We start from the raw sequence: 27,249 nt of genomic DNA on the forward strand, positions 1-27,249 counted from the left end.
CACGTAACGTGCTCACCTTTTTAACTGAGAAATTAAGGGAGCTGCCACATTGTTGGTGTGGGTAACACGCTGGACTTGCCATCCAGAGGCCACCGATTCGATTCCATCCCCTGGTGTGGCAGATGAAACAAATGGGTACATTTTTTTATATTTAACCAGGTAAGGCCCACTAGCTATACAGTTCTTTTTCAGAAGCGACCTGGCCACATATGGTAGCTCAAGGAAGTGGCTTATAACTTGGGAATTAATAGCTGCCTCTCCATGCTGCTGCATGAACAGGTTCACTACATTTAGTCGATCGGCGTGTGGTGATGTAAAATGTGGATACGCCTACTTCTTTCAACACGTCTGCTTAGTGTGGAAGAGTAGACCAAATGCCCTCTAAAACCCTCTCCATTGAATGCCCTGCCACCAGGAGTGGCACAATCAAGCAATTACAGGGCTGCACATTTCTCTTTTAATTATTCGTGGGCCTAATTAACTTATGCTAATCGGTACCTTCATTACCAACATTCCACTGGAATGTTGGCGGCGTCCCGGTGGGATGGGGCGCCGTGAGCATGCCCCCAGCACACGCGCCGTGCCCCTGTCCACCGCAGGTACATGGCAGCGCCAGAGCGCACCTTCGTTGGCGTGACAGCGGCGGTACGCGGCGGTGACTGCGAGTCCCTGCTGCGCGCCTTCTCCCAGGACGTCCCCGTCGATGTGCGAGACCCCTTCTATAAGACGCCGCTCATGGCCGCCGCTGCGCATGGGAACATGGAGCTCGCCGCACACTTGTTACAGCTCGGGTTTGGCCAACACTCCTGCCTGCTTGCACTCACAGTGTGTGTGTGTGCGTGCGAATCCGTGGCTCAGCGGTTGGCAGTCGGTAGGTTGCAAGTTCAAATCCTGGTTGTGGTTGACTCAACCCATAATCCCTTCCTCTGGGTTAATAAAATAAGAACTACTTTGTGAGGAAGTGGGCAGTGATTGTCCTATGAAAATCTTTGCCCTCGTCATGGGAATATGGAATTCCTACCACTGGTTGTAAACGGGAGATGAACACTGCTTCAATGCTCATTTGAGCAGGACATCACTTGGACGTTTGTCATGTGTTGAGCCATACGCCCAAACGGCCTGTCCTGAGGCACACCCTGCCCCTCTGTAGTGAACCATAACCAGCTGTGTGCACTGACCAATTATTAGTGCAGCAAAAGCTCCGTTATCCGGCACTTTACCATCCGGAATGCTCTACGAACTGGCATCTGTCATAGACGCCAATACAAATCTTCCTTTACGTATCCGAAAAAAATTCCGACACCCATCCGGCATCTTGCCGTGCTCTTATCATAGATCTCTTGTTTACGGAAGCTTCAGGACGCTGCCGAGTGTTGGCACGTGTGGCAGTATGTACTGTACATACAGTATTGTGCTACTGTATATTGAGCTCTAAACGCCCTCACTACTCTACAATCAACTTAGAAGGCTCTACAACTGACCGGTGAGTACCTCTGTAAGAGAGTATTTAATATCTTATAGCATAGTTAAAATTTGTGCTTAGTTTCTTTCTTGAAAAGTTTTATGTAAATTTGGTGAACCATAAGCGTATTTGCTTAACCGGTACTCTCCATTCCCTATGGATGCCGGTTAACAGACCATTTGCTGTAATTAGAATAACAATTTACAGGTCTTTGCCCATCCACTGTGGGATGAAGGCCTACCCACGTCAAGTTGGTCCTGTGTATATTATTATTTACCCAGGAAAGCCACAGCCTTACACTGTGTGAACGGAGCCATGGACCCCACCCATGAGTGTACTCGGGCATACACTGTGCGTGTGAACTGAGCTACTCTCCCTGCGGTGACATGGCCCAGTGGTAGCGCATTTGCCACTCATTACAGAGGTTTGTGGTTCTAATCCGGAAGGCCGCCCTGTTTAGTACTGCGAGTGTAATAACCGTAACGGATATATGTGCTGTCAGCTTCATTGTGGACATAATCCAAAGTTGCCAAATTCGAAAAAACTACCCACAATTTACTCAATTGGGATTACACTTGCCAAGAACGTCGCCCCCGACTGCGAAACTAACTAACAGGCTGCGTGAAGCAGAGTTTCTTCCTTCGCGATTATAGCCTTGCACCATAATACCACACGTACTAAATCGCACGTGGTGCTCGCTCCAGGGCCGATGTGCAGGCCCGTGACGCATACCGATGGACGGCGCTGCACCACGCGTGCCACGCGGGGCAGGCGGACATCGCCGCGCTGCTCTTGGACGCCGGCGCCGAGGCCAACGCCATGACGCTCGGTGGCTCCACCGCACTCATGCGAGCCGCTGAGAGTGGCCGCCTGGACTGCGTGACGCTGCTGTTGGAGCGGGGCGCCCGCCTGGCTCAGAGGAACAAGCAAGGTGGTGCCAAGCGCAACACTGCCTTAGCACAAGACGGGTTTGTCAGTCCTCCGTGTCCAAAGAACTGTGCACCTTACAAATTCTCCAGCCATATCTATGGGACCTATTTTTGGCCAATGTCAAATTGGTGAAGAAAGAATATGCTTTATTGCTTTACCCTTTACGGAAATTCTGCGGCATTTGAGATGCAAATGCCCGCGAAACAATTCAATTGTAAAAATAAAAACGTGCTACTGTTCTGCCAGATAATACGGCGCTGGAAGTGGCGCAGGCGTTCGGGGAGCCTCGCATTACCGCCGTGCTGCAGGCGCGGTTCGACGCCCTGCCCAGAGCCAAGGAGAGCCGCGGCGGCAATCGCAAGAAGGGCGACCTGCAGGCGGCATCAGCGAGGGCGAGCTCGCGGCCACACACCTCCCCCACCGAGGCCTCGAGCCAGCCCGCCAGAGACCAGCGCCTCGCTGATAAGGTCGGCAGTCTGCAGAGTTTTAAGGGTCACGTTTTAACTTACGTGGTGCTGCTTCATTGACTCAGTAACTCGGAGCCCTTGCATCACATGTCGTGTCACAAATTCTAAGGGGAACCCACGGTGGAAACTGTTCCTCTCGGGCACAAGGTGGCTCAGCACCTGGCCTGCAAGCTGGAATTAGTCTGCCACCCGGAGGTGGGATGTTGCTTTGTGGAATCCAAATTGAATAATTTTCAGGTCATTTTTTTTACCTTGGCAAAAATTGTCCCATGACACTGGCACATCACGGCCTACTCTTGCAAATGACTCGAGTGGATTTTTTACGTCCACTGTGAAGCACAGAGCGTGTAGAATGTTACAGTTAATAACACCCGCAGCATTGACTAGGGCCGCCTGCCGGATTCGAAACTCGAAACTTTGCAACAAGCGGTGACATGCGCTACCACTGGGCCGTGTCACCGCCGCCTGCAACCCAAAATGAAAGCCACCCCCCCCCCTCGGGCATCCCCATTTGCTACTGATAGGTGGGCACGGTGGAAGAAACCGAGGGAGTCGCGAGGGTGCAGCGAGCACAGCGCAGCAGCATGCTGCACGAGGCGACGCGCTTCGCCAGGAGAGCCAACCAGATCAACGTCACCTTCACTCCCAGGACGGTGAGCTCGCACCGTCGCCACCGCTGCCGCCACCACCAAAGCGGCAACGACCGTCGCATTCCATTCGTCTTCAAACCAACTGGTCATTATTCAATTGAGCGTTGGACCCCAGTGGCACGCTAACAAGGGTGTGTCTTGATTAAAAATAAAAACAGGTTTTACCCTTTCTGGCAATGAAACAGGTTTTGTTCTTGTTGCCTGGTTCTCTGACATTGACATGTTAACATTCTCACTGGCACAGCCCCTGATTGCTGGAGTCGTCTTCAATTGACATGCTAATCTCTTACATTTACATTGAAACTCCATCTCTAGCTCCGCCCACTTACCCTTGGGTTGAGCCCACCTTCAAGCCGATATAACCTTGTGTTGCAGCAGCTCTTTCTCCTGCGTCAGCAGTTCTCCTGCTGTTTTTGTCTCACCTGATGACGGTTGCTTGTGTTGGGATCGAAACGTCGTGACCTATTAATTTTCTATCTACGTGACTTTACCGAAAGTACCAAAGAGTAATGAAACAGGTGTTAAGATGTTCAAATACCAAATAGTTTTGCCACATGTACGTGTGGTTAATGCAGACTTCATGCCTTGCAAAAGGTATATATTAATATATATTTTCATCATTTAGATACTGGCAAAAAGATTGCATAGATGTATCTTGATTATGTGTAGAAATATCTATCAATTCCAGTCATTGTCAATCCAATGCTTGGTGAAGGCCTTCTCATGCTGTGCTGGTTATTGGACTTGTGGCACAATACTGTGAGGGAAAAAAGTATTTGATCCTCTGCTGATTTTGTACGTTTGCCCACTGACAAAGAAATGATCAGTCTATAATTTAATGGTAGGTTTATTTGAACAGTGAGAGACAGAATAACAAAAAAATCCAGAAAAACGCATGTCAAAAGTGTTATAAAATTATTTGCATTTTAATGAGGGAAATAAGTATTTGACCCCTCTGCAAAACATGACTTAGTACTTGGTGGCAAAACCCTTGTTGACAATCACAGAGGTCAGACGTTTCTTGTAGTTGGCCACCAGGTTTGCACACATCTCAGGAGGGATTTTGTCCCACTCCTCTTTACAGATCTTTTCCAAGTCATTAAGGTTTCGAGGCTGACGTTTGGCAACTCGAACCTTCAGCTCCCTCCACAGATTTTCTATGGGATTAAGGTCTGGAGACTGGCTAGGCCACTCCAGGACCTTAATGGGCTTCTTTTTGAGCCACTCCTTTGTTGCCTTGGCCGTGTTTTTTTGGGTCATTGTCATGCTGGAATACCCATCTACGACCCATTTTCAATGCCCTGGCTGAGGAAAGGAGGTTCTCACCCAAGATTTGACGGAACATGGCCCCGTCCATCGTCCCTTTGATGCGGTGAAGTTGTCCTGTCCCCTTAGCAGAAAAACACCCCCAAAGCATAATGTTTCCACCTCCATGTTTGACGGTGGGGATGGTGTTCTTGGGGTCATAGGCAGCATTCCTTCTCCTCCAAACACCGCGAGTTGAGTTGATGCCAAAGAGCTCCATTTTGGCCTCATCTGACCACAACACTTTGACCCAGTTGTCCTCTGAATCATTCAGATGTTCATTGGCAAACTTCAGACGGGCATGTATATGTGCTTTCTTGAGCAGGGGGACCTTGCGGGCGCTGCAGGATTTCAGTCCTTCACTGCGTAGTGTGTTACTAATTGTTTTCTTGGTGACTATGGTCCCAGCTGCCTTGAGATCATTGACAAGAGCCTCCCGTGTAGTTCTGGGCTGATTCCTCACCGTTCTCATGATCATTGCAACTCCACGAGGTGAGATCTTGCATGGAGCCCCAGGCCGAGGGAGATTGACAGTTCTTTTGTGTTTCTTCCATTTGCGAATAATCGCACCACCTGTTGTCACCTTCTCACCAAGCTGCTTGGCAATGGTCTTGTAGCCCATTCCAGCCTTGTGTAGGTCTACAATCTTGTCCCTGACATCCTTGGAGAGCTCTTTGGTCTTGGCCATGGCAGAGAGTTTGGAATCTGATTGATTGATTGCTTCTGCGGACAGGTGTCTTTTATACAGGTAACAAGCTGAGATTAGGAGCACTCCCTTTAAGAGTGTGCTCCTAACCTCAGCTCGTTACCTGTATAAAAGACACCTGGGAGCCAGAAATCTTTCTGATTGAGAGGGGGTCAAATACTTATTTCTCTCATTAAAATGCAAATCAATTTATAACATTTTTGACATGCGTTTTTCTGGATTTTTTTGTTATTCTGTCTCTCACTGTTCAAATAAACCTACCATTAAAATTATAGACTGATCATTTCTTTGTCAGTGGGCAAACGTACAAAATCAGCAGGGGATCAAATACTTTTTTCCCTCACTGTGCATCACTGCACTAGTTATTGCCTTTGCCGAAAATCGAACTCAGATCACCATATTCATAGGGTGGCATATTGATAGCACGTCAAACTTACAGCAATAAGAACCTGCCTGGGTTTGATTCCTGATTCTGGCACCTTTCTTCTGTGTGGAGTTTGTGTTTTCTCTCCCCATTCTGCATCGGTTTCCTCAAGATACTTCAGGTTCCGTCCATAGCTAAAAGTGCACACGGTAATTGGTATTGGACAAACATGCCAATGTGGCAGGCTCCTCTTGGAAAAGAGTCCTCAGACTCAGTTGATATTTTCTTGGGTAAATACGTAATTATTATAGCTCAGTATGCAAACCACTGAACTTTATGAATGCCGTGTGTGTATTTCTATGCACGTGTGGTAGTGGTAGTGTGGTGTTTAGTACACTGCGCTACTAACGCAGCTACCCAAGTTCGATTCCCGCTCACAGCCAACATAAGTAACAGATATCGAAAACCGGTCTTGGGTCTTTCCAAGTTAAATGAGTACCTGGTACAATATATAAACATCATCACTTGGAGGACAAAGACGACTGACCACACTATGTGTCGTGCCGGCCTTGATAGACGATCGCTAACGGCGTGCTGTGTAGGCTATATGTTGGATCGCTGCCTCTGTACGTGTGCGTGTGTTACTGTGGAACTCCAGGACTGGCGCTCCCAAGCCAGCACTCCGGCGCTACTGCATCAGAAAGAGTCCCTGAGGCAGCGCTTCTCAGAAGACATCGATTTCCCAGGATTTCAAATGCCCTTTCAGAAGGGGGTCACACAGCGCGCTGCGCTGTTCGGGGCACTTGACTCAAGGGACTAGTACTCGTCTCAAGGGACTAAACTTGCCCCTGCTTGGTGAGATGGCCGTTGCAAAGGCCACGGTAATGCACTCTACTCTTGCAGGATTATCAAAAACCATAATAAGCCTTGGTGGGGTTTTACCCGGGTTTGACCTGGACAATCCGGAACTTGGCATCTGTGTCCAGGTGGCAAAAATGTATTTGTTACGAGATATCGTGGTATTCTTTGCCTTGAACTTTACAGAAAACTGCACAATTTTGACAGACCTAAGCTGACAGAGATATATGTCTGGGTTTAGTCTGTAAAAAGGGTGCCAAACCATAACTTTGTGTTATTTTAAGCAATGACCTCATAGATCAAACCTATAAGTATAGTTGTCAGTGCCACCGCTGCACATGTGCCCTGTGCATTGTGTAAACTCAGCCATTTGCTGCCCCGTGTTGAGAAGTGAGGATCTGTGGTGCCCCCGTGTGTATCTGGTGCTGCAGGTGACCTTATTTGTGCGGCACACAACGCGGATGTCTGCGTGTGCCTCAATGTAGCTGACACAGCCCGTTGTTTAGGGATATTTCTGTTCTGTATTTCCAAAATAATTTAAAATTTATTCGAGCATTTGCAGTCGTGAATCTGTTTCATCCACCAATGTTGTACCAATAAAAACATTTCAATGCGCACATTGACCATGCGAGATGTAGCCTGTGCCCATGATTCGGATAGGTGCTCCCCACAGGTGCAGCTGAGGAAGTTATGACCTCCCGGGCTCGGAGTCGAGGTGCTGCATACTGGGTTATGCATCTATCAGGCGGTGCTGAGCTCTAGATAAGAGCACCAGGTGGCGCTGTCTAGCAGAGGATGCTATCTCCAGACAGAGCATCAGCCGGGAGCTGTCCAGCAGGGGTGCTGAGCTCCAAGCTGGAACACCAGGGGGGAGCTGTCCAGCGTGGCGTTCTGAATTTCTCCAAGCCGGATCCCTCGCCTTTAACCTTACGCTGGGTTGAGCCTGCCACTGATTACTTAAATATATATAAAACATTGCCTCGTACATGGAAAACACTTCGTTAACCATAGAATGATTACTCAGAATGGCGTGTGAATCTATATCTGGTTATTCTACATCTGGCTCCGAGCTGCGTGCGAGAAGACGACCCTCATACCTACACAGCGGACTATGCAAAGTGTGTGGCTAATAATTCGTTTATATTGATACAAACGTTCCTACATAACACTGCAGTGTGCATATCCTATCAACTTCTTCATCCTCTGATATGTGAAGGTGTCAGTGCTGCCGCCGTTATCAATTGTAGCGCAAGGGGTTAATGTAATAGTGGGTTCTGCACACATACCACAGCTTACTACTACACACGTGGATATTCACTGATCTGATCAAGTCGGAGTGATTTCCTGCTCAAATGAACAATGAGACAGTGCTCATCTCCCGTTTACATCCTTGAGCCCCTGGTGGGAATTCCACGTTACTACGACGGGGCGAGTCTGTCCAGGACAACCACTGTTGACTTTCCTCATATCATCATTGTCCCTTGCAGGTGCAACAGAGCGGTCAAAATAACAGTAGTGGTGGGACGTGTAGTGGCAACCGTGCTCTGGCTTTCGCATATCAAGATCAATGTGTAACCATGGCCAAAGCCGTTGATGCCACAATACCTCACCAAAGTATACAACCATTGGTCTTCCCCTTGGTCGGCGGACTCGTGGAGACCACTTCAATGCTTGTCGTGGCAATTGGCCCTCCCCTGCCCTGCACACACGTTCCACTCAGTGTAACCGTTTTTTTTCTCCGAATCGTATCAAAACGAGTGAAGCGGTGAGATTTTGTTGGGTTGAAGCGTGAGGTGACTGCAGAGTCGTGTAGGCTATCGGCAGCATTGCCTGGAATTGTAACACGGACTGAGAGGGGCGACGTGACGCGGGCAATCCACAGGGACACGGAGCCTCCTCGACTCCTTCATTATTCATGCTCCAGACACGCAGACGCAGTTTGAGATTAAAGCGAGGCCTCAGCCAACAATCCACGTTCAGCAGCTCTCGCCACTGTGATATATGTGCGCCGTGATGCCGAGTTTCCATTAAATATTCATCACTGAGCTGAAATATTTGTCCTGATTCCATACCCCATCAGTATCTTACACCACAAAATGCAAGCGGTGTTCTGAGTTGACATGGAATGGCTCTTAACGTATCGGCTGTGGGCCCCTTAACACATAGGCATTTACTGGCAATTTGTGACTGGATAATGCATGCTGGTGAGTGCTAGGGACAAAACCTATCCGAGTTTACCACGTAATTCATGCAAACCCGTGGATTGAAACATGGCATTTGGAAGATATGTTGACTGATGGATTTTTTTATTCAGAAAACCTCACCTCTAAAACCGTGGTAACGGGACCACGTGTGGACGAGTGGACGCGTGTTAGCGTGTCCGCGTAATAAATAGCAGCCAGTGCGTTGAGTTGCTCTGTGACGCCTCGCATCGATGCCTTCGCGTGTAAATAGTGAAAGGAGCCTCGCATGAATGATTTCAGACACTGGAGGAGATGGGGGGGGGGGAGCGGGCTCCTCCCCCAGTCAGAAACGCGCGGAAGGTCGAGGTCGCCTCGAGTCATCCACTCAGCACGGCTGACCCCACTATCATAGCCACATGATTATAGACCTTCGAGATTGAATCAAGTCGATGTTGTGTCAATAACTCCCAATATTAAAAGCGTTGCTGCGTTGAGATCAATCATCACTGTCGTGACGAACACGCGCACGTACACACAAGGATCCCCCTGGAGCCTGACTGTTGGGACAAGTGCTGTTAGCGAGTACCTTTAAAGACCGGCGCGGAACACGAGGGGATGGTGTGGCTAACATTATTCCTGACCGCCTTTGTCTTCCCAGTGGTGACACCGCACCAGGTAATAATTTAAAGCTGAGTCTACCTAGGGGAGGCCCATACCAGTTCAGATATTCATCATTGATGTTGGCCGTGAGCGGGAACCGAATTCGAATCGCGCATTGCGCTAAGCACTACACTTCCGCTCAACCACAAAATCAACGGCCCCCCATGTATTCCTTGACAGACTCGTGGGGCAATTACTGTTGGGGAGCAACTATCAATACCGGCACTGCACACGTAGGGGTGGGTGGCCATAACCATGCCCGATCGCCTTTGTTTCCCAGTGCTAATGTTAACACACCCCACTCGGCTCTCTTAATCACCCACACGCACATACACGCACACCCAAAAGACCCCCGCCGCGGCGGAGTTTCGCCGCCCCAACGCCGCGACCGGTGATGGTTGATGCAGCGGAAGCCGGGGGCCTCCTCGCCACATTGAGAACCCGAGCACGTGCGAGCGAGCGCAGTTGCTAGGTAACGACGCGGGGCATGTCTGAAGAACCGCTCATGACGCAGGCGGAGGCGGCAGTGAGGGGGTTTCTCAACCAACCCTCACCTCTCCAGCCCCGCCCCCCAACCTCCCACTCCTATACAGCAACTGGGGCTTCATCTGCCCATGCTCGCACGATGGCCGGGCCTTCTGCTGCCCGCATCCTCACGGCTGTGGGGCATCAAGTTCCCTACCCCAATCCCCCTTGGCAGCCCGGCCTTCAAGTCAGCCCCTCCTTACCCCCCATGCCCAACCCTCCCACGGCAGCTGGGAGATGAGGGGGCCACGCTCGTGCTAATCTGAGCCCTCGGGTTGTTCCACGCTCTGTGGATTAGGCGTTGTAGAGCGAGGAATTCCTCTCTGCACGCACCTCGTCGTGATATATATTGGGCACCAGGGGAAACCTGGCGACCTCAGTTCGATTCCCATGAGCCAACACAACTGTATCTATCTTATTGGTTCTTTCGGTAAAGTCACGTAGAATGGAAATAAAATAATAAAGATAAAACATAATAAAATAAGATTCTCACGACGTTTCGGCCACAACACAAGCAGCCCTCCTCAGGTGGAGAAACAGGACTGTCCAAAAGACAGAACTTGAGTGAACACCGTCAAGCATGTGCAGTGTCTTCTAAGTTGTGTGGGAGGAATTAACATATGAACAGGGACAAGCTTCGGAACGGAGGGGGGGGTAAAAAAAGGGGATACTACAACAACAACACCGCCACGGTGCTCTGTCCTGTGCTATAAATTGGACTACTATACAAATTATTAGACTTGTACAAGTCTAATAATTGTACAAGTATAAAAATTTATAGTCTAAAGTATAGTTTATTGCATAGTAACGCATTGTATAATTCAAAGCTGAAATTTGTCTATGGATATGATATTATACCATGTAGTTTAGATTGAAAGGTATAATATTAGATTGTCCCTATTCATATGTTAATTCCTCCCACAGCTTAAAAGACGCTGCACATGCTTGGCGGTGTTCACTCAAGCTCTGTCTTTTGGACAGTCCTGTTTCTTCACCTGAGGAGGGCTGCTTGTGTTGTGGCCGAAACGTTGTGAGAATCTTATTTTATTATGTTTTATTTTTATTATTTTATTTCCATTCTACGTGACTTTACCGAAAGAACCAAGAAGATGAATCCCTGCAGTCACGAAAGCTTTAAGTCGAAATTTAACTGTATCTATATTCTTTGGTTCTTTCGGTAAATTCACGTAGATAGAAGATAGAAGAATAAAGTGAATAAAATACAACTGTATCTACATCTCAATAAACCCACGCAATTCATCGGTCACACTCGCTCGGTGAGCGGGACCAGAGGAGACATTGGATGCGGGATGCCGCTGCACTTCAACGGGGTGCTCAGAGTGGCCCAGGGTGGCATGACCACCGGGTCGTGAGGCCATGCATCGAGGCCACGGGGCCGTGAGGCCACACGTAGCGAGCAGCCTTGCCACCCATAGTGTAAGAGACCGCTGGTGAGGTATTCGTGGTCTCATTCATTCGTTACCTAGAGCCACTGATTGCTATTAACGTTCGTTTCTCCGCCGGCACTTGTCTTCTGAAACGGGTTACAAAGGGGATCTACATTGTTGAATTGTGCAGGACTCAATCGCAAACGCGAGCCCAAAACTGTACAGTCATTGTAGTAACGGAGTGGCAGCCAAAAACTGGAACGCGTCCAGAGGTCGAACCCCTAGGAGACGGAGCGATGATAGCAGCTCGTGTACGCGTGCTTACACGGATTGTTGTATCGCAGGATCGTGAGAGGTGGCGGCGTCTCAGGGATGCATTCATCCAGCAGTGAATTGACCGTGGTTAATGATTATGAGTAAACACTTCCAATCAGTTGCTGAACTCGCCATTTGTTAACTTGAAACAGCATCCGGTGATGGTGCCACGCTGCTAGTGAGGCAAAGGGACAGAGCGACACACCACCTCAACTCTCTTTCCCAATATTGACTCGAGAACCCTCCTGGGTGCTGCGAGGTGACGAGACGGATTCGGTGGCAATCACCCGATGTGGTAATTGTGCCTAATGGATGCTGTGTCTGTGATCCTGGCTCAGCCGTTGTTCGGATGGTGTTTGTGTGGTGGCTCCTGCCTCGTTGCGAACGCGCGAGGCGCGACCGTGGATGACACGGAGCGCGCGCGCTGCACGCTCGTGACGCCTCTTCCATCGCGGCGACTGTCACTCCCCGGCCTGCACGGTGGACTTCGCCGTCCGTCCGGCAGCAAGAGGCAGAGAAGCGGCGCGGGCCACGGGGAAGATGCGCAATGAGGAAAGGGAGGGGGGTGGGTGAGAAGAGGCAGCGTCTGCGAGCGTAGCGCAGCGCTCATCCCGCCCGCGCTGCGCTCGCCTCGCTGATGCGGCGCGGCAGCCAATGGAGCCCTCGGTGCGTCGTGACGCACGGCGCGACGGCTGTGCCCCCCTCCCCGTATTTATGTGCCGCTCTCTCTCTCCCCAGCACCCACCGCAGCTCCATCCAGGACGCGCTTCTACGCGGCTCCTCCATCGGCACTCAGGCAGCGTCCGGCCCGCAGGCTGCGCCGTCCTACAGGTACCCGCTCCTCGCCGCGCACGCACGCACGCGGGCCGCCAGTCGCGATCTGCCTACTCGCGCCTGGCTTTTGCGGCAACTCGAGCAGCGCGTTCCAAAAATAAAAAATCTGCGGGGACGAAGGGCGATTGTGGTTGCAGCATTCACAGAGACAAAGAGTCCCCGTGATTTGTGCGGAATATTTTTTTTTTTGCCAACAGACATCTCGAGGCGACGCCGCGCGTTTCCCCTCCGTATTTATCGCGCTTTGTTGCGACGTTCTCGGCCCCGTGCGAGGGATAAGGGTGGCGGTGCAGGGGGGGGGGGTGCTGCCCCGGGAAGTGGGGGGGGGCACAAGAGTGCCCCCTTTTTCTGGACGGATATAATGGGAGGGGAGGTAGGACCCCCCTTTCCCAAAGCCGTGCGTCATGGCAGGGGCGGGCGGGCGGAGAGGAGGAGGAGGAGGGGGGGGGCGGTGCAGCTGCGCCGCGGGGACTGCAGCAGAGATCAATAACGGCGCGGGGGGCGCTGCTGCTGCTGCGTGCGCCGCCTGCAAAGCGACGCACGCCGCCTTTGTGTGGCGTGCTGCCGTGAGTGGGCGACACAGCACGCGCGTGGTGGGACTTCGAAATCACAATCACGCGAGCGGCTGTGAAATCATGATCACGCGAATGACTGAAATCACAATCACGCGAGCGACTGTGAAGTGACAATCACGCGGACGACTAAAATCACAATCACGCGAGCGACTGTGAAGTGACAATCACGCGAGCGACTGTGAAATCATGATCACGCGAGCGACTGTGAAATCACAATCACGCGGGCGACTGTGAAGTGACAATCACGCGAGCGACTGTGAAGTGACAATCACGCGGGCGACTGTGAAATCACAATCACGCGGGCGACTGTGAAATCACAATCACGCGGGCGACTGTGAAGTGACAATCACGCGAGCGACTGTGAAATCACAATCACGCGGGCGACTGTGAAATCACAATCACGCGGGCGACTGTGGATTCAAAATCACGCGAGCGACTGTTCCATCACAATCAGTCGTGTGGGTAAAATCCTGCGGTGTAAATCTGCCTGTTGAGTGCTGCTGCTGCTGCTGTTGCGTGTTTTCCGTGACCAGGCGACTTCTGTTGCTGTAATTGCGTTGCCGCAGTTGGGGCGGGATGCGGCCAGCTGAGATGAGAGACCTGGGGAGGGAGACCCGCGTGGGATGAGTAACCAGGGCTTAAAGGAGCGGCGATGCGGGAGATCTCGCCATTGCGTCTCCTCCCGGCCTCTGTGCCGCGATCTGGAAATGTACAAAATCCGCGATGGAAACAAAATGGGAATGGATGGGGAGGGGGGGGGCATGCGCACACCGAAGCGGCACAGCGAGATGCACGTCAGCCATTTTGCGATGTGCGATGGGAGCAGAAGAAGAATCGGAGCCGGGCGCTTGCGTCGGGGCGAACTACTCCCTCTGCTGGGGCTCACACACGGGCCGTTCTGTTAAAGGCCCCCTTAAATTGGACGGAAAATTGCACGGTGCGCTCTGACTGCACGGGGCCACGAGAGAGAGAGAGAGACGCTTGCTCTGATGTCTTTGAGAGATTGAGTTTTCCATGATGCAGGCAAGTGCACGTGGACAGGCAGCAGGAGGAGGAGTCGAAACGAGGAGGAATTCGACGGCTTGCAGGCTGATTGACGCCTATGCCGTGTTTATTTGATATATTGATCCTAAAAGCCCCGATTTAAGAAAATAGCATTAGGAGAGCAGACGGGGCGATTGGATTAACTGGGGCGCTTTAGAATACGGAAGCAGATTTGGGTGGCGTGACGAGGCAGTTCTCTCTCTCTGTCACAACCAACCCCACGACTTGCCGTGACGACGCCTCAATCCACGCGAGTTGGAGCCTCGAGCCAGCGGCCCATGGGGTCCGGGGAGGGACCGCGTGGCAGACACCGCGATGATGGGGCAGGGACAGCGGAGCGAGGAAGCGTGCGGGAGCGGATACGGGGGGGGTGGGGGGGGGTGCATTCTCGGGCACACGGAGACACGTGAAGGCAGAGAGAGTTGTGGCGAGATAGACGCTGAGGTACAGAGAGACGACAAAGACAAAGGTCAGGCTCAAAAGGGCAGTTGGGGCAGGTGCTGTTAGCGAGCACCTATTGAAGGCAGTATCGTGATGGAGAGGCGGTCTGCAGGAGCGTGTCTTGGAGACACGATAAGTGTCTCCAAGACAAAGTGTCTTGTAGTGTGGAGAGCGGTGGTGCAGCGGTTAGCGCGCTGCGCCACGAACCCGGCGACCCGAGTACGATTCCCGCTCACGGCCACCAACACCAGTGACGATTATCTTAACCGCTCCCGGACCTTCCCTAGGTCGACTCAGCCTCAAATAAGTACCCGATGCGGCGTGTAAATATCACCACTAGGGAGGCAAAGGCGGCCGGGGGTGGAGTTGGCCACCCACCTCCTCGTGTGCCGTGCAGGTCTTCATAGGTGCTCACTAACAGCACTTGTCCCAACAATCTGTTAAGGCTATAGGAGGGAGCTTTGACGAGAGGAAAATGGAATGCATAGAGGAAGAGGAGGTGGAGGGCAGATAGGAGGAATACAGGGCGGGTGTAAGGCAGGAGAAGAAGGTAGAGGGAGACAGGAGAGGATGGAGATAGGATGAGGAGGAGGGCTCCAGGAGGGGTGGAGGGAGAAGAGGAGGGGGGGAGACGAGAGTCGTTGGACACAGACAGGAGGAGGTGGATGCATTCAGGAAGAGGTGGAGAGGTGGGGGTGGGAGTCAGGTTGCATGTGCACTGTGCTCATTGCTGGAGGACTGCGAGCGCGCGTGGTGATGGGAATGTCAGAGCTGCTCCCCGCGCCAGTGCAGAGCGTGGGCTGCTGGGAGCGCAGCTCCACACAAAATCGCCTCGTCCGGCTCTGCTCCGATTTATCAAGTCGCCGCCTCTGCCTATGAAGCCGCTCTCGAACGAGCAATTGGCGGATGCTCAGGGGCCAGCTGTAAGCTACAGTCTCCATCCCCATCCCTCTCTCACTCCTGCTCATTCAACGTGTGCCTGGTTAAGGGGATAGCGACAAGACGTGGGTTCTACAAGCACGATGTATTTACAACTTCTGCCCTGAGGCATTCGGGTGGCTCTGTGGTTCGAGCGATGAGCTTGGCAACGCTAAGGCCTTGGGATTCGATCCCAGATTGCAGCCGCGCGTGATTCAAGTCAAGGAGATTGTTTCAGCCCGGTCACCAATGATGGCACCTAAAACCCATCGCATTACCTTCTGTTCCGTTTGGCTTCATTCGGCCAAATTTACAGCTCTGAGAATCAAAATTTGACTATGTCAGTGCAGATCTGTGTACACCTATAGCTGTGTATGCAGCTCTGTGTAGCTGTGTCAGTGTGTAGCAGCTGTGTCAGTGTGTAGCAGTGTCAGCGTGTAGCCGTGTCAGCGTGTAGCCGTGTCAGTGTCTAGCTGTGTCAGTGTCTAGCTGTGTCAGCGTGTAGCTGAGACAGTGTGTAGCTGTGTCAGTGTGTAGCTGTGTCAGCGTGTAGCCGTGTCAGTGTGGTGTAGCCGTGTCAGTGTGGTGTAGTCGTGTCAGTGTGTAGCTGTGTCAGCGTGTAGCTGAGACAGTGTGTAGCCGTGTCAGTGTCTAGCTGTGTCAGCGTGTAGCTGTGTCAGTGTGTAGCCGTGTCAGCGTGTAGCTGTGTCAGTGTTTAGCTGTGTCAGTGTCTAGCTGTGTCAGCGTGTAGCTGTGTCAGTGTGTAGCTGAGACAGTGTGTAGCTGTGTCAGTGTGTAGCAGTGTCAGCGTGTAGCCGTGTCAGCGTGTAGCCGTGTCAGTGTGTAGCCGTGTCAGTGTCTAGCTGTGTCAGCGTGTAGCTGTATCAGTGTGTAGCTGAGACAGTGTGTAGCTATGTCAGTGTGTAGCTGTGTCAGCGTGTAGCCGTGTCAGTGTGGTGTAGCCGTGTCAGTGTGGTGTAGCCGTGTCAGTGTGTAGCTGTGTCAGCGTGTAGTTGAGACAGTGTGTAGCCATGTCAGTATCTAGCTGTGTCAGCGTGTAGCTGTGTCAGTGTGTAGCCGTGTCAGCGTGTAACCGTGTCAGTGTGTAGCCGTGTCAGCGTGTAGCCGTGTCAGCGTGTAGCTGTGTCAGTGGTTAGCTGTGTCAGCGTGTAGCTGTGTCAGCGTGTAGCTGAGACAGTGTGTAGCTGTGTCAGTGTGTAGCCGTGTCAGTGTGGTGTAGCCGTGTCAGTGTGGTGTAGCCGTGTCAGCGTGTAGCCATGTCAGCGTGTAGTAGCTGTGTCTGTGTAGCCGTGTCAGTGTGTAGACGTGTCAGTGTGTAGTAGCTGTGTCAGCGTGTAGCCGTGTCAGCGTGTAGCCGTGTCAGCGTGTAGTAGCTGTGTCAGCGTGTAGCAGTGTCAGTGTGTAGTAGCTGTGTCAGCGTGTAGCTGTGTCAGTGTGTAGCCGTGTCAGTGAGTCGCCGTGTCAGTGTGTAGCCGTGTCAGCATGTAGCCGTGTCCGCGTGTAGCTGTGTCAGCGTGTAGCCGTGTCAGTGTGTAGTAGCTGTGTCAGCGTGTAGCCGTGTCAGTGTGCAGTAGCTGTGTCAGCGTGTAGCTGTGTCAGCGTGTAGTAGCTGTGTCAGTGTGTAGCTGTGTTAGGGTGTAGTAACTGTGTCAGTGTGTAGCTGTGTCAGTGTGTAGTAGCTGTGTCGGCGTGTAGCCATGTCAGCGTGTAGCCGTGTCAGTGTGTAGTAGCTGTGTCAGTGTGTAGTAGCTGTGTCAGCGTGTAGCTGTGTCAGTGTGTAGTAGCTGTGTCAGTGTGTAGCCGTGTCAGCGTGTAGCTGTGTCAGTGTGTAGTAGCTGTGTCAGCTTGTAGTAGCCGTGTCAGCGTGTAGCCGTATCAGCGTGTAGCCGTGTCAGCATGTAGCCGTGTCAGCATGTAGCCGTGTCAGTGTGTCACTGTGTTAGTGTGTAGCTGTGTTAGCGTGTAGCCGTGTCAGTGTGTAGTAGCTGTGTCAGTGTGTAGCCGTGTCAGTGTCTAGCTGTGTCAGCGTGTAGCTGTGTCAGTGTGTAGCCGTGTCAGCGTGTAACCGTGTCAGCGTGTAGCCGTGTCAGCGTGTAGCTGTGTCAGTGTTTAGCTGTGTCAGTGTCTAGCTGTGTCAGCGTGTAGCTGTGTCAGTGTGTAGCTGAGACAGTGTGTAGCTGTGTCAGTGTGTAGCAGTGTCAGCGTGTAGCCGTGTCAGCGTGTAGCCATGTCAGTGTGTAGCCGTGTCAGTGTCTAGCTGTGTCAGCGTGTAGCTGTGTCAGTGTGTAGCTGAGACAGTGTGTAGCTATGTCAGTGTGTAGCTGTGTCAGCGTGTAGCCGTGTCAGTGTGGTGTAGCCGTGTCAGTGTGGTGTAGCCGTGTCAGTGTGTAGCTGTGTCAGCGTGTAGCTGAGACAGTGTGTAGCCATGTCAGTGTCTAGCTGTGTCAGCGTGTAGCTGTGTCAGTGTGTAGCCGTGTCAGCGTGTAACCGTGTCAGTGTGTAGCCGTGTCAGCGTGTAGCCGTGTCAGCGTGTAGCTGTGTCAGTGGTTAGCTGTGTCAGCGTGTAGCTGTGTCAGCGTGTAGCTGAGACAGTGTGTAGCTGTGTCAGTGTGTAGCCGTGTCAGTGTGGTGTAGCCGTATCGGTGTGGTGTAGCCGTGTCAGCGTGTAGCCGTGTCAGCGTGTAGTAGCTGTGTCTGTGTAGCCGTGTCAGTGTGTAGACGTGTCAGTGTGTAGTAGCTGTGTCAGCGTGTAGCCGTGTCAGCGTGTAGCCGTGTCATTGTGTAGTAGCTGTGTCAGCGTGTAGCAGTGTCAGTGTGTAGTAGCTGTGTCAGCGTGTAGCTGTGTCAGTGTGTAGCCGTGTCAGTGAGTCACCGTGTCAGTGTGTAGCCGTGTCAGCATGTAGCCGTGTCAGCCTGTAGCTGTGTCAGCGTGTAGCCGTGTCAGTGTGTAGTAGCTGTGTCAGCGTGTAGCCGTGTCAGTGTGCAGTAGCTGTGTCAGCGTGTAGCTGTGTCAGCGTGTAGTAGCTGTGTCAGTGTGTAGCTGTGTTAGGGTGTAGTAACTGTGTCAGTGTGTAGCTGTGTCAGTGTGTAGTAGCTGTGTCGGCGTGTAGCCATGTCAGCGTGTAGCCGTGTCAGTGTGTAGTAGCTGTGTCAGTGTGTAGTAGCTGTGTCAGCGTGTAGCTGTGTCAGTGTGTAGTAGCTGTGTCAGTGTGTAGCCGTGTCAGCGTGTAGCTGTGTCAGTGTGTAGTAGCCGTGTCAGCTTGTAGTAGCCGTGTCAGCGTGTAGCCGTGTCAGCGTGTAGCCGTGTCAGTGTGTCACTGTGTTAGTGTGTAGCTGTGTTAGCGTGTAGCCGTGTCAGTGTGTAGTAGCTGTGTCAGTGTGTAGCCGTGTCAGTGTGTAGCCGTGTCAGCGTGTAGCCGTGTCAGTGTGTAGCCGTGTCAGCGTGTAGCCGTGTCAGTGTGTCACTGTGTTAGTGTGTAGCCGTGTCAGTGTGTAGCCGTGTCAGCGTGTAGCTGTGTTAGCGTGTAGCCGTGTCAGTGTGTAGTAACTGTGTTAGTGTGTAGCCATGTCAGTGTGTAGTAGCTGTGTCAGCGTGTAGCTGTGTCAGCGTGTAGTAGCTGTGTCACTGTGTAGCTGTGTTAGTGTGTAGTAGCTGTGTCAGTGTGTAGCTGTGTCAGTGTGTAGCTGTGTCAGCGTGTAGTAGCTGTGTCAGTGTGTAGCTGTGTCAGTGTGTATCTGTCAGGGTGTAGTAGCTGTGTCAGCGTGTAGCTGTGTCAGCGTGTAGCTGTGTCAGCGTGTAGTATCTGTATCAGTGTTTAGCTGTGTCAGCGTGTAGCTATGTCAGCGTGTAGTAACTGTGTCATTGTGTAGCTGTGTCTGTGTGTAGCTGTGTCAGGGTGTAGTAGCTCTGTCAGTGTGTAGTAGCTGTGTCAGTGTGTAGTAGCTGTGTCAGCGTGTAGCTGTGTCAGCGTGTAGTAGCTGTGTCAGTGTGTAGCTGTGTCAGTGTGTAGTAGCTGTGTCAGGGTGTAGTAGCTGTGTCAGTGTGTAGAAGCTGTGTCAGTGTGTAGCTGTGTCAGGGTGTAGTAGCTGTGTCAGTGTGTAGTAGCTGTGTCAGTGTCTAGCTGTGTCAGCGTGTAGTAGCTGTGTCAGTGTGTAGTAGCTGTCAGTGTGTAGTAGCTGTGTCAGTGTGTAGTAGCTGTGTCAGGGGGTAGTAGCTGTGTCAGTGTGTAGTAGCTGTGTCAGTGTGTAGCTGTGTCAGTGTGTAGCTGTGTCAGGGTGTAGTAGCTGTGCCAGTGTGTAGTAGCTGTGTCAGCGAGTAGCTGTGTCAGCCTGTAGCCGTGTCAGTGTGTAGCTGTGTCAGTGCGTAGCTATGTCAGTGTTTAGTAGCTGTGTCAGTGTCTAGCCCTATCAGCGTGTAGCCGTGTCAGTGTGTAGCTGTGTCAATGTGTAGTAGCTGTGTCATTGTGTAGTAGCTTTGTCCGTGTGTAGCCGTGTCAGCGTGTAGCTGTGTCAGCGTGTAGCCGTGTCAGTGTGTCACTGTGTCAGTGTGTAGCTGTGTCAGCGTGTAACCATGTTAGTGTGTAGCCGTGTCAGTGTGTAGCTGTGTCAGTTTGTAGTAGCTGTGTCAGTTTCTAGCCCTGTCAGCGTGTAGCCGTGTCAGCGTGTAGCTGTGTCAGTGTGTAGCTGTGTCAGTGTGTAGTAGCTGTGTCAGTGTAGCTGTGTCAGTGTGTAGTAGCTGTGTCAGTGTTCAGTAGCTGTGTCAGCGAGTAGCCGTGTCAGTGTGTAGTAGCTCTGTCAGTGTGTAGTAGCTGTGTCAGCGTGTAGCTGTGTCAGTGTGTAGCTGTGTCAGTGTGTAGTAGCTGTGTCAGTATCTAGCCCTGTCAGCGTGTAGCCGTGTCAGCGTGTAGCCGTGTCAGTGTGTAGCTGTGTCAGTGTGTAGTAGCTGTGTCAGCATGTAGCTGTGTCAGTGTGTAGTGGCTGTGTCCGTGTGTAGCTGTGTCAGTGTGTAGCTGTGCAGATGCTGATTGATGGAATCTGCTCGGTCGCCTGCGGGGCCCAAGCTGAATGACCTCACGCACTCGATCCGTTATTGGATCGACTATCGAGTAGCTCCCATTTCACGTGGAATCAAATGGCAGCGAAGCGACTGGAAAATACATCTTCACACCGAACGTCGCTCCCCACAACCAATGCATCTTCATCACTAGTGATGAACCCGCGTGGCACCTGCACGGTTCTCGTTTGCGGAGTCCACGGGGCTCTGGGCCCGAACCTCGGCTGTGGTCCTCTTCACGCAGCATGGACTCCCCCCGCTAGCCCCGCTGGGCCCGATTCCCTTCAAGGCGGACGGACAGCGCCGTCTCCCGACTCTCGTCACAAAACCTGTCCGGGCAGACGCCGGGCTCGTGGTTGATTTGGTTTGATTCATTGCCACCAGGTCTCCCCACACCTCCCTCTCCACGGCAAGATAATCCTCAGTGTCCAAACTGCACCACGTAGCCTCGATCTCTCTTTCTCTCTCCCATTAACCCCCCCCCCCCGCCCCTTCCTTCATCCCCACAATCCATTATCCCTGCGGATGAAATATCAGCGGCACGCCACTCGGAATTCACTGGTCGTCTCACGCACGCATTGCACTGCTTCAACTGTTCACGCACTCCTCCTCCAGGCAGCACTGAGTGTTCAAGCGAAGTCGTGTTCAGTATCGGGTGATACTGTGACCTGGCTTAGTGTCCCTCCTCACTTTGTGTCCCTGCTCACATATTGTCCCTGCTGGATTTGTGTCCCTGCTGGATTTGTGTCCTTGCTCACTTTGTGTCCGTGCTGACTTTGTGTCCGTGCTGACTTTGTGTCCGTGCTGACTTTGTGTCCGTGCTCACTTTGTGTCCGTGCTGACTTTGTGTCCCCGCTGGCTTTGTGTCCCTGATGACTTTGTGTCCGTGATGACTTTGTGTCCGTGCTGACTTTGTGTCTCACATTGTGGCAGCAGCAGCAGCAGCAGGCGTCGTCATTGCATCATCTGTGGGGAGCGGGCCGTAGTTTTATTTTGCTGAGCACAGGACCGAAACGAATAGCGGCCAGCAACAAACAGCACGGTTAATGTTGTTATCGGGGAGCATTGGCACGTGTCTTGAATTGGGCAAGAATGTGTATTCGAAGAGCTTGGGGGGGGGGGGGGAAGCGACGATGGGTGAGGAGGAGGGAATTCCACAGTCGAGCAATGCGATGAAAGAAGCAGGAAGTGGTGTCGTGGTGAGTGAGTGGGTGAGTGAGTGGGTGAGTGAGTGAGTGGGTGAGTGAGTGGGTGAGTGAGTGGGTGAGTGACACTGCCCGGACCAGTTAACACACCGCACTATGAACTCGGTGACCCGAGTTCGATTCCCGCTCAAGGCTAACACCAATGGTAATTATCTGAACCGGTCCAGGGCCTCCCCTACGTCGACTCAGCCTCCAATGAGTACTTGATGGGGTGTGTAAATCTCATCACTGGGGCGACAGAGAGGGTCGAGCGTGGTGCTGGCCACCCACCCCGTCGTGGGCCGTGCCAGCCTAGGTGCTCGCTCACAGCACTTGCTCGCCACGGGTCTGTTCAGGCGGCACGGGGGGATATTTGTCTTTGTAATGTGATCCGTGGTATGGATGAGACCAAACAGTGTGTGGTAGTAAAAAATGTTTCTTGCTGTGGTTGTCACACCTGATGATGATTGCTTATGTTGCAATCGAAACGTCGTGATTTAATTTATTTTATTTTTTTATTTTTTCCACCTACGTGACTTTACCGAAAGAACCAAAGAATATTGATCCTTGCAGTCACGAAAACTTCAAATCTAGAATGAAGTGTGCGGTAGACCGAGTCCTCCTCCACGTTGGTGGAGGAATCAACGAGCCAAGTGCATGGGAAGAGCAACAAAGGTAGTGATGAGGAGGCGCCCGGCAACCGTTGAGCGAATGACAGAATCACTGTTCCGTACCGTATCATCAATCAAGCAGGCCGCTTGACGCTGCATTAAATCAAGTGCGGCGAGCCTCTCCGCCGTGCCCAATGCTGCTTCGCTACCAGCCTCTCCGCGTGTCCTCCTCCCGTGCCCCCGCTGTCCGCAGACCACAGGGATCCCCACGGCCACGCCGCGCCCCCCCCCCCACCCCGCGCTCTTCGTTCGAGGCCGCCTAGTTGGCAAGCGTCACGATGGCCGAGGAAGACATGCGCACCGAGCTGGAGGGCATGCAGCAGCAGGCCGAACAGCTGACCGACGAGGTGACCTCATCACTGGCCGCTCGCGCGACCACACGCTGACACGCACGCACGCGGTTAAAGAGCAAGCGGCGCAGCGCAGGGACGAGGCGTCGTGACCGACCCACGACGGTCTGATCAAATATGCCCCGTAAAAGGCCCTCCCGCCGTCTGACACAGCCAAACAACTGGTGGCGTGGCCTACGAGCGTTTCACGACGCGCAAATACATGCATTTGCTTCAGCTGACCGGTGAGGTGGAGGATCAATTCTTCACAAGCGAGTGTAGGTAACCCGAGGTGGTTTGACTTGTCAGTAATACGGGCTGTGGACACCGCACCAGAGCTCAGCGACTCCACACCGTGCTGGTGGAGCACAGTCCCCGTGTGGCTCTGGGGTCTCTCGGGGCTCGTGGAGATTGTCTGCACATCTGCCTTGTGTCTGAACGTCCCTATGTGTCTGTGTGTGTCTGTACGGCTGTGTCTGAACGTCTCTATGTGTCTGTGTGTGTCTGAACATCTGTGTCTGAACGTCTCTGTTTGTCTGTGTGTGTTTGTACATCTGTCTGTGTCTGAACGTCTCTATGTGTCTGTGTGTGTCTGTACATCTGTCTTGTGTCTGAACGTCTCTATGTGTCTGTGTGTGTCTGTACGGCTGTGTCTGAACGCCTCTATGTGTCTGTGTATGTCTGTACATCTGTCTGTGTTTGAACGTCTCTATGTGTCTGTGTGTGTCTGTACATCTGTCTTGATTGAACGTCTCTATGTGTCTGTGTGTGTCTGTACATGTGTCTGTATCTAAATGTCTCTATGTGTCTGTATGTGTCTGCACATCTGTGTCTGAACGTCTCTATGTGTCTGTGTTTGTCTGTACATCTGTGTCTGAACGTCTCTATGTGTCTGTGTGTGTCTGTACATCTGTCTGTGTCTGAACGTCCCAATGTGTCTGTGTGTGTCTGTACATCTGTCTGTGTCTGAACGTCTCAATGTGTCTGTGTGTGTCTGTACATCTGTCTGTGTTTGAACGTCTCTAGGTGTCTGTGTGTGTCTGCACATCTGTCTGTGTTTGAACGTCTCTATGTTTCTGTGTGTGTCTGTACATCTGTGTATGACGTCTCTATGTGTCTGTGTGTGTCTGTACATCTGTCTGTGTTTGAACGTGTCTATGTGTCTGTGTGTGTCTGTACGTCTGTCTTGTTTGAACGTCTCTATGTGTCTGTGTGGGTCTGTACATCTGTCGGTGTTTGAACGTCTCTATGTGTCTGTGTGTGTCTGTACATCTGTGTCTGAACGTCTCTATGTGTCTGTGTGTGTCTGTACATCGGTCTGTGTCTGAACGTCTCTATGTGTCTGTGTGTGTCTGTACATCTATCTGTGTTTGAACGTCTCTAGGTGTCTGTGTGTGTCTGCACATCTGTCTGTGTTTGAACGTCTCTATGTTTGTGTGTGTCTGTACATCTGTGTTTGAACGTCTCTATGTGTCTGTGTGTGTCTGTACGTCTCTCTGTGTCTGAACGTCCCTATGTGTCTGTGTATGTCTGTACATCTGTCTGAGTTTGAACGTCTCTATGTGTCTGTGTGTGTATGTACATCTGTGTCTGAACGTCTCTATGTGTCTGTGTGTGTCTGCACATCTGTGTCTGAACGTCTCTATGTGTCTGTGTGTGTCTGTACATCTGTCTGTGTCTAAATGTCTCTATGTGTCTGTGTGTGTCTGTACATCTGTCTGTGTCTGAACGTCTCTATTTGCCTGTGTGTGTCTGTACATGTGTCTGTGTCTAAATGTCTCTATATGTCTGTATGTGTCTGCACATCTGTGTCTGAACGTCTCTATGTGTCTGTGTGTGTCTGTACATCTGTGTCTGAACGTCTCTATGTGTCTGTGTGTGTCTGTACATCTGTCTGTGTTTGAACGTCTCTATGTGTCTGTGTGTGTCTGCACATCTGTGTTTGAACGTCTCTATGTGTCTGTGTGTGTCTGTACATGTGTCTGTGTCTCAACGTCTCTATGTGTCTGTGTGTGTCTGTACATCTGTCTGTGTTTGAACGTCTCTATGCATCTGTGTGTGTCTGTACATCTGTCTGTGTTTGAACGTCTCTACGTGTCTGTGTGTGTCTGTACATCTGTCTGTGTTTGAACGTCTCTACGTGTCCGTGTGTGTCTGTACATCTGTGTCTGAACGTCTCTATGTGTCTGTGTGTGTCTGTACATCTGTCTGTGTTTGAACGTCTCTATGTGTCTGTGTATGTCTGTACATATGTCTGTGTTTGAACGTCTCTATGTGTCTGTGTGTGTCTGTACATCTGTCTGTGTTTGAACGTCTCTATGTGTCTGAGTGTGTCTGTACATCTGTGTCTAACGTCTCTATGTGTCTGTGTGTGTCTGTACATCTGTCTGTGTTTGAATGTTTCTATGTGTCTGTGTGTGTCTGTACATCTGTCTGTCTTTGAACGTCTCTATGCGTCTGTGTGTGTCTGTACATCTGTCTGTGTTTGAACGTCTCTATGTGTCTGTGTGTGTCTGTACATCTGTGTCTGAACGTCTCTATGTGTCTGTGTGTGTCTGTACATCTGTCTGTGTTTGAACGTCTTTATGTGTCTGTACATCTGTGTCTAAAAGTCTCTATGTATCTGTGTGTGTCTGTACATCTGTGTCTGAACTTCTCTATGTGTCTCTGTGCGTCCGTACATCTGTCTGTGTTTGAACGTCTCTATGTGTCTGAGTGTGTCTGTACATTCTGTGTCTGAACTTCTCTATGTGTCTCTGTGCGTCCGTACATCTCTCTGTGTTTGAACGTCTCTATGTGTCTATACATCTGTGTCTAAAAGTCTCTATGTATCTGTGTGTGTCTGTACATCAGTCTGTGTTTGAACGTCTCTATGTATCTGTGTGTGTCTGTACATCTGTCTGTGTCTGAACATCTCTATGTGTCTGTGTGTGTCTGTACATCTGTGTCTGAACGTCTCTATGTGTCTGTGTGTGTCTGCACATCTGTGTCTGAACGTCTCTATGTGTCTGTGTGTCTGTACATCTGTCTGTGTTTGAACGTCTCTATGTATCTGTGTGTGTCTGTACATATGTCTGTGTTTGAACGTCTCTATGTGTCTGTACATCTGTCTGTGTTTGAACGTATCTATGTGTCTGTGTGTGTCTGTACATCTGTCTGTGTGTGAACGTCTCTATGTGTCTGTGTGTGTCTGTACATCTGTCTGTGTTTGAACGTCTCTATGTGTCTGTGTGTCTGCACATCTGTGTTTGAACGTCTCTATGTGTCTGTGTGTGTCTGTACATCTGTGTCTGAACGTCTCTATGTGTCTGTGTGTCTGCACATCTGTGTCTGAAAGTCTCTATGTGTCTGTGTGTGTCTGTACATCTGTCTGTGTTTGAACGTCTCTATGTGCCTATGTGTGTCTGCACATCTGTCTGTGTATGAACGTCTCAATGTGTCTGTGTGTGTCTGCACATCTGTGTCTGAACGTCTCTATGCGTCTGTGTGTCTGTACATCTGTCTATGTTTGAACGTCTCTATGTGTCTGTGTGTCTGTACATCTGTGTCTGAACGTCTCTATGTGTGTGTGTGTCTGCACATCTGTGTCTGAACGTCTCTATGTGTCTGTGTGTGTCTGTACATCTGTGTCTGAACGTCTCTATGTGTGTGTGTCTGTACATCTGTCTGTGTCTGAACGTCTTTATGTGTCTGTGCGTGTCTGTACATCTGTCTGTGTTTGAACGTCTCTATGCGTCTGTGTGTGTCTGTACATCTTTCTGTGTTTGAACGTCTCTATGTGTCTGTGTGTGTGTCTGTACATGTCTGTGTTTGAACGTCTCTATGTGTCTGTGTGTGTCTGTACATCTGTCTGTGTTTGAACGTCTCTATGTGTCTGTGTGTCTGTACATGTGTCTGTGTTTGAACGTCTCTATGTGTCTGTGTGTGTCTGTACATCTGTCTGTGTTTGAACGTCTCTATGTGCCTGTGTGTGTCTGTACATCTGTGTTTGAACGTCTCTATGTGTCTGTGTTTGTCTGCACATCTGTGTTTGAACATCTCTATGTGTCTGTGTGTCTGTGCACATCTGTGTCTGAACGTCTCTATGTGTCTGTGTGTATCTGCACATCTGTGTCTGAACAACTCTATGTGTCTGTGTGTCTGTACATCTGTCTGTGTTTGAACGTCTCTATGTGTCTGTGTGTGTCTGCACATCTGTGTCTGAACGTCTCTATGTGTCTGTGTGTGTCTGTACATCTGTCTGTGTTTGAACGTCTCTGTGTGTCTGTGTGTGTCTGTACATCTGTGTCTGAACGTCTCTATGTGTCTGTACATGTGTCTGAACGTCTCTATGTGTATGTGTGTGTCTGTTCATCTGTCTGTGTTT

At 51.1% G+C, this 27,249-nt stretch overlaps 2 protein-coding genes and 1 long non-coding RNA gene across 4 annotated transcripts in view; 2 read left to right on the top strand and 1 right to left on the bottom strand.

Moving 5' to 3' along the window:
• ANKEF1 (ankyrin repeat and EF-hand domain containing 1) overlaps window positions 1-7,373 on the top strand; it is a 29,184-nt gene extending 21,811 nt beyond the window's left edge. Inside the window, exons 9-13 of one of the 2 annotated variants that reach the window (XM_032963633.2) lie at window positions 600-791; window positions 2,167-2,393; window positions 2,639-2,859; window positions 3,384-3,512; window positions 6,543-7,373. In XM_032963633.2, the coding sequence (XP_032819524.2) occupies window positions 600-791; window positions 2,167-2,393; window positions 2,639-2,859; window positions 3,384-3,512; window positions 6,543-6,704 (931 nt within the window). In that variant the 3' untranslated portion in view covers window positions 6,705-7,373. Of the gene's footprint in view, window positions 1-599; window positions 792-2,166; window positions 2,431-2,638; window positions 2,860-3,383; window positions 3,513-6,542 lie in introns of those variants that run through there. The other variant, XM_032963634.2, reaches the window with a different exon arrangement.
• Window positions 7,374-12,491: 5,118 nt separating this feature from the next.
• Window positions 12,492-27,249, top strand: part of LOC116947656 (synaptosomal-associated protein 25-like) — a 55,619-nt gene continuing 40,861 nt past the window's right edge. The window contains exons 1-2 of the mRNA XM_032963632.2: window positions 12,492-12,644; window positions 22,748-22,901. Coding sequence (XP_032819523.1) covers window positions 22,833-22,901 — 69 coding nt within the window. The 5' untranslated portion in view covers window positions 12,492-12,644; window positions 22,748-22,832. The remainder of the gene's footprint in view (window positions 12,645-22,747; window positions 22,902-27,249) is intronic.
• Window positions 23,789-27,249, bottom strand: part of LOC142929569 (uncharacterized) — a 37,436-nt gene continuing 33,975 nt past the window's right edge. Inside the window, exon 2 of the long non-coding RNA XR_012945707.1 lies at window positions 23,789-25,624. This is a non-coding gene — a long non-coding RNA (uncharacterized LOC142929569). The remainder of the gene's footprint in view (window positions 25,625-27,249) is intronic.

The sequence above is a fragment of the Petromyzon marinus genome, chromosome 31 (genome assembly GCF_048934315.1).
Source record: "Petromyzon marinus isolate PM22_M1 ecotype Great Lakes invasive population chromosome 31, UKy_Petmar_22M1.pri1.0, whole genome shotgun sequence".
Classification (NCBI taxonomy): Eukaryota; Metazoa; Chordata; class Hyperoartia; order Petromyzontiformes; family Petromyzontidae; genus Petromyzon; species Petromyzon marinus.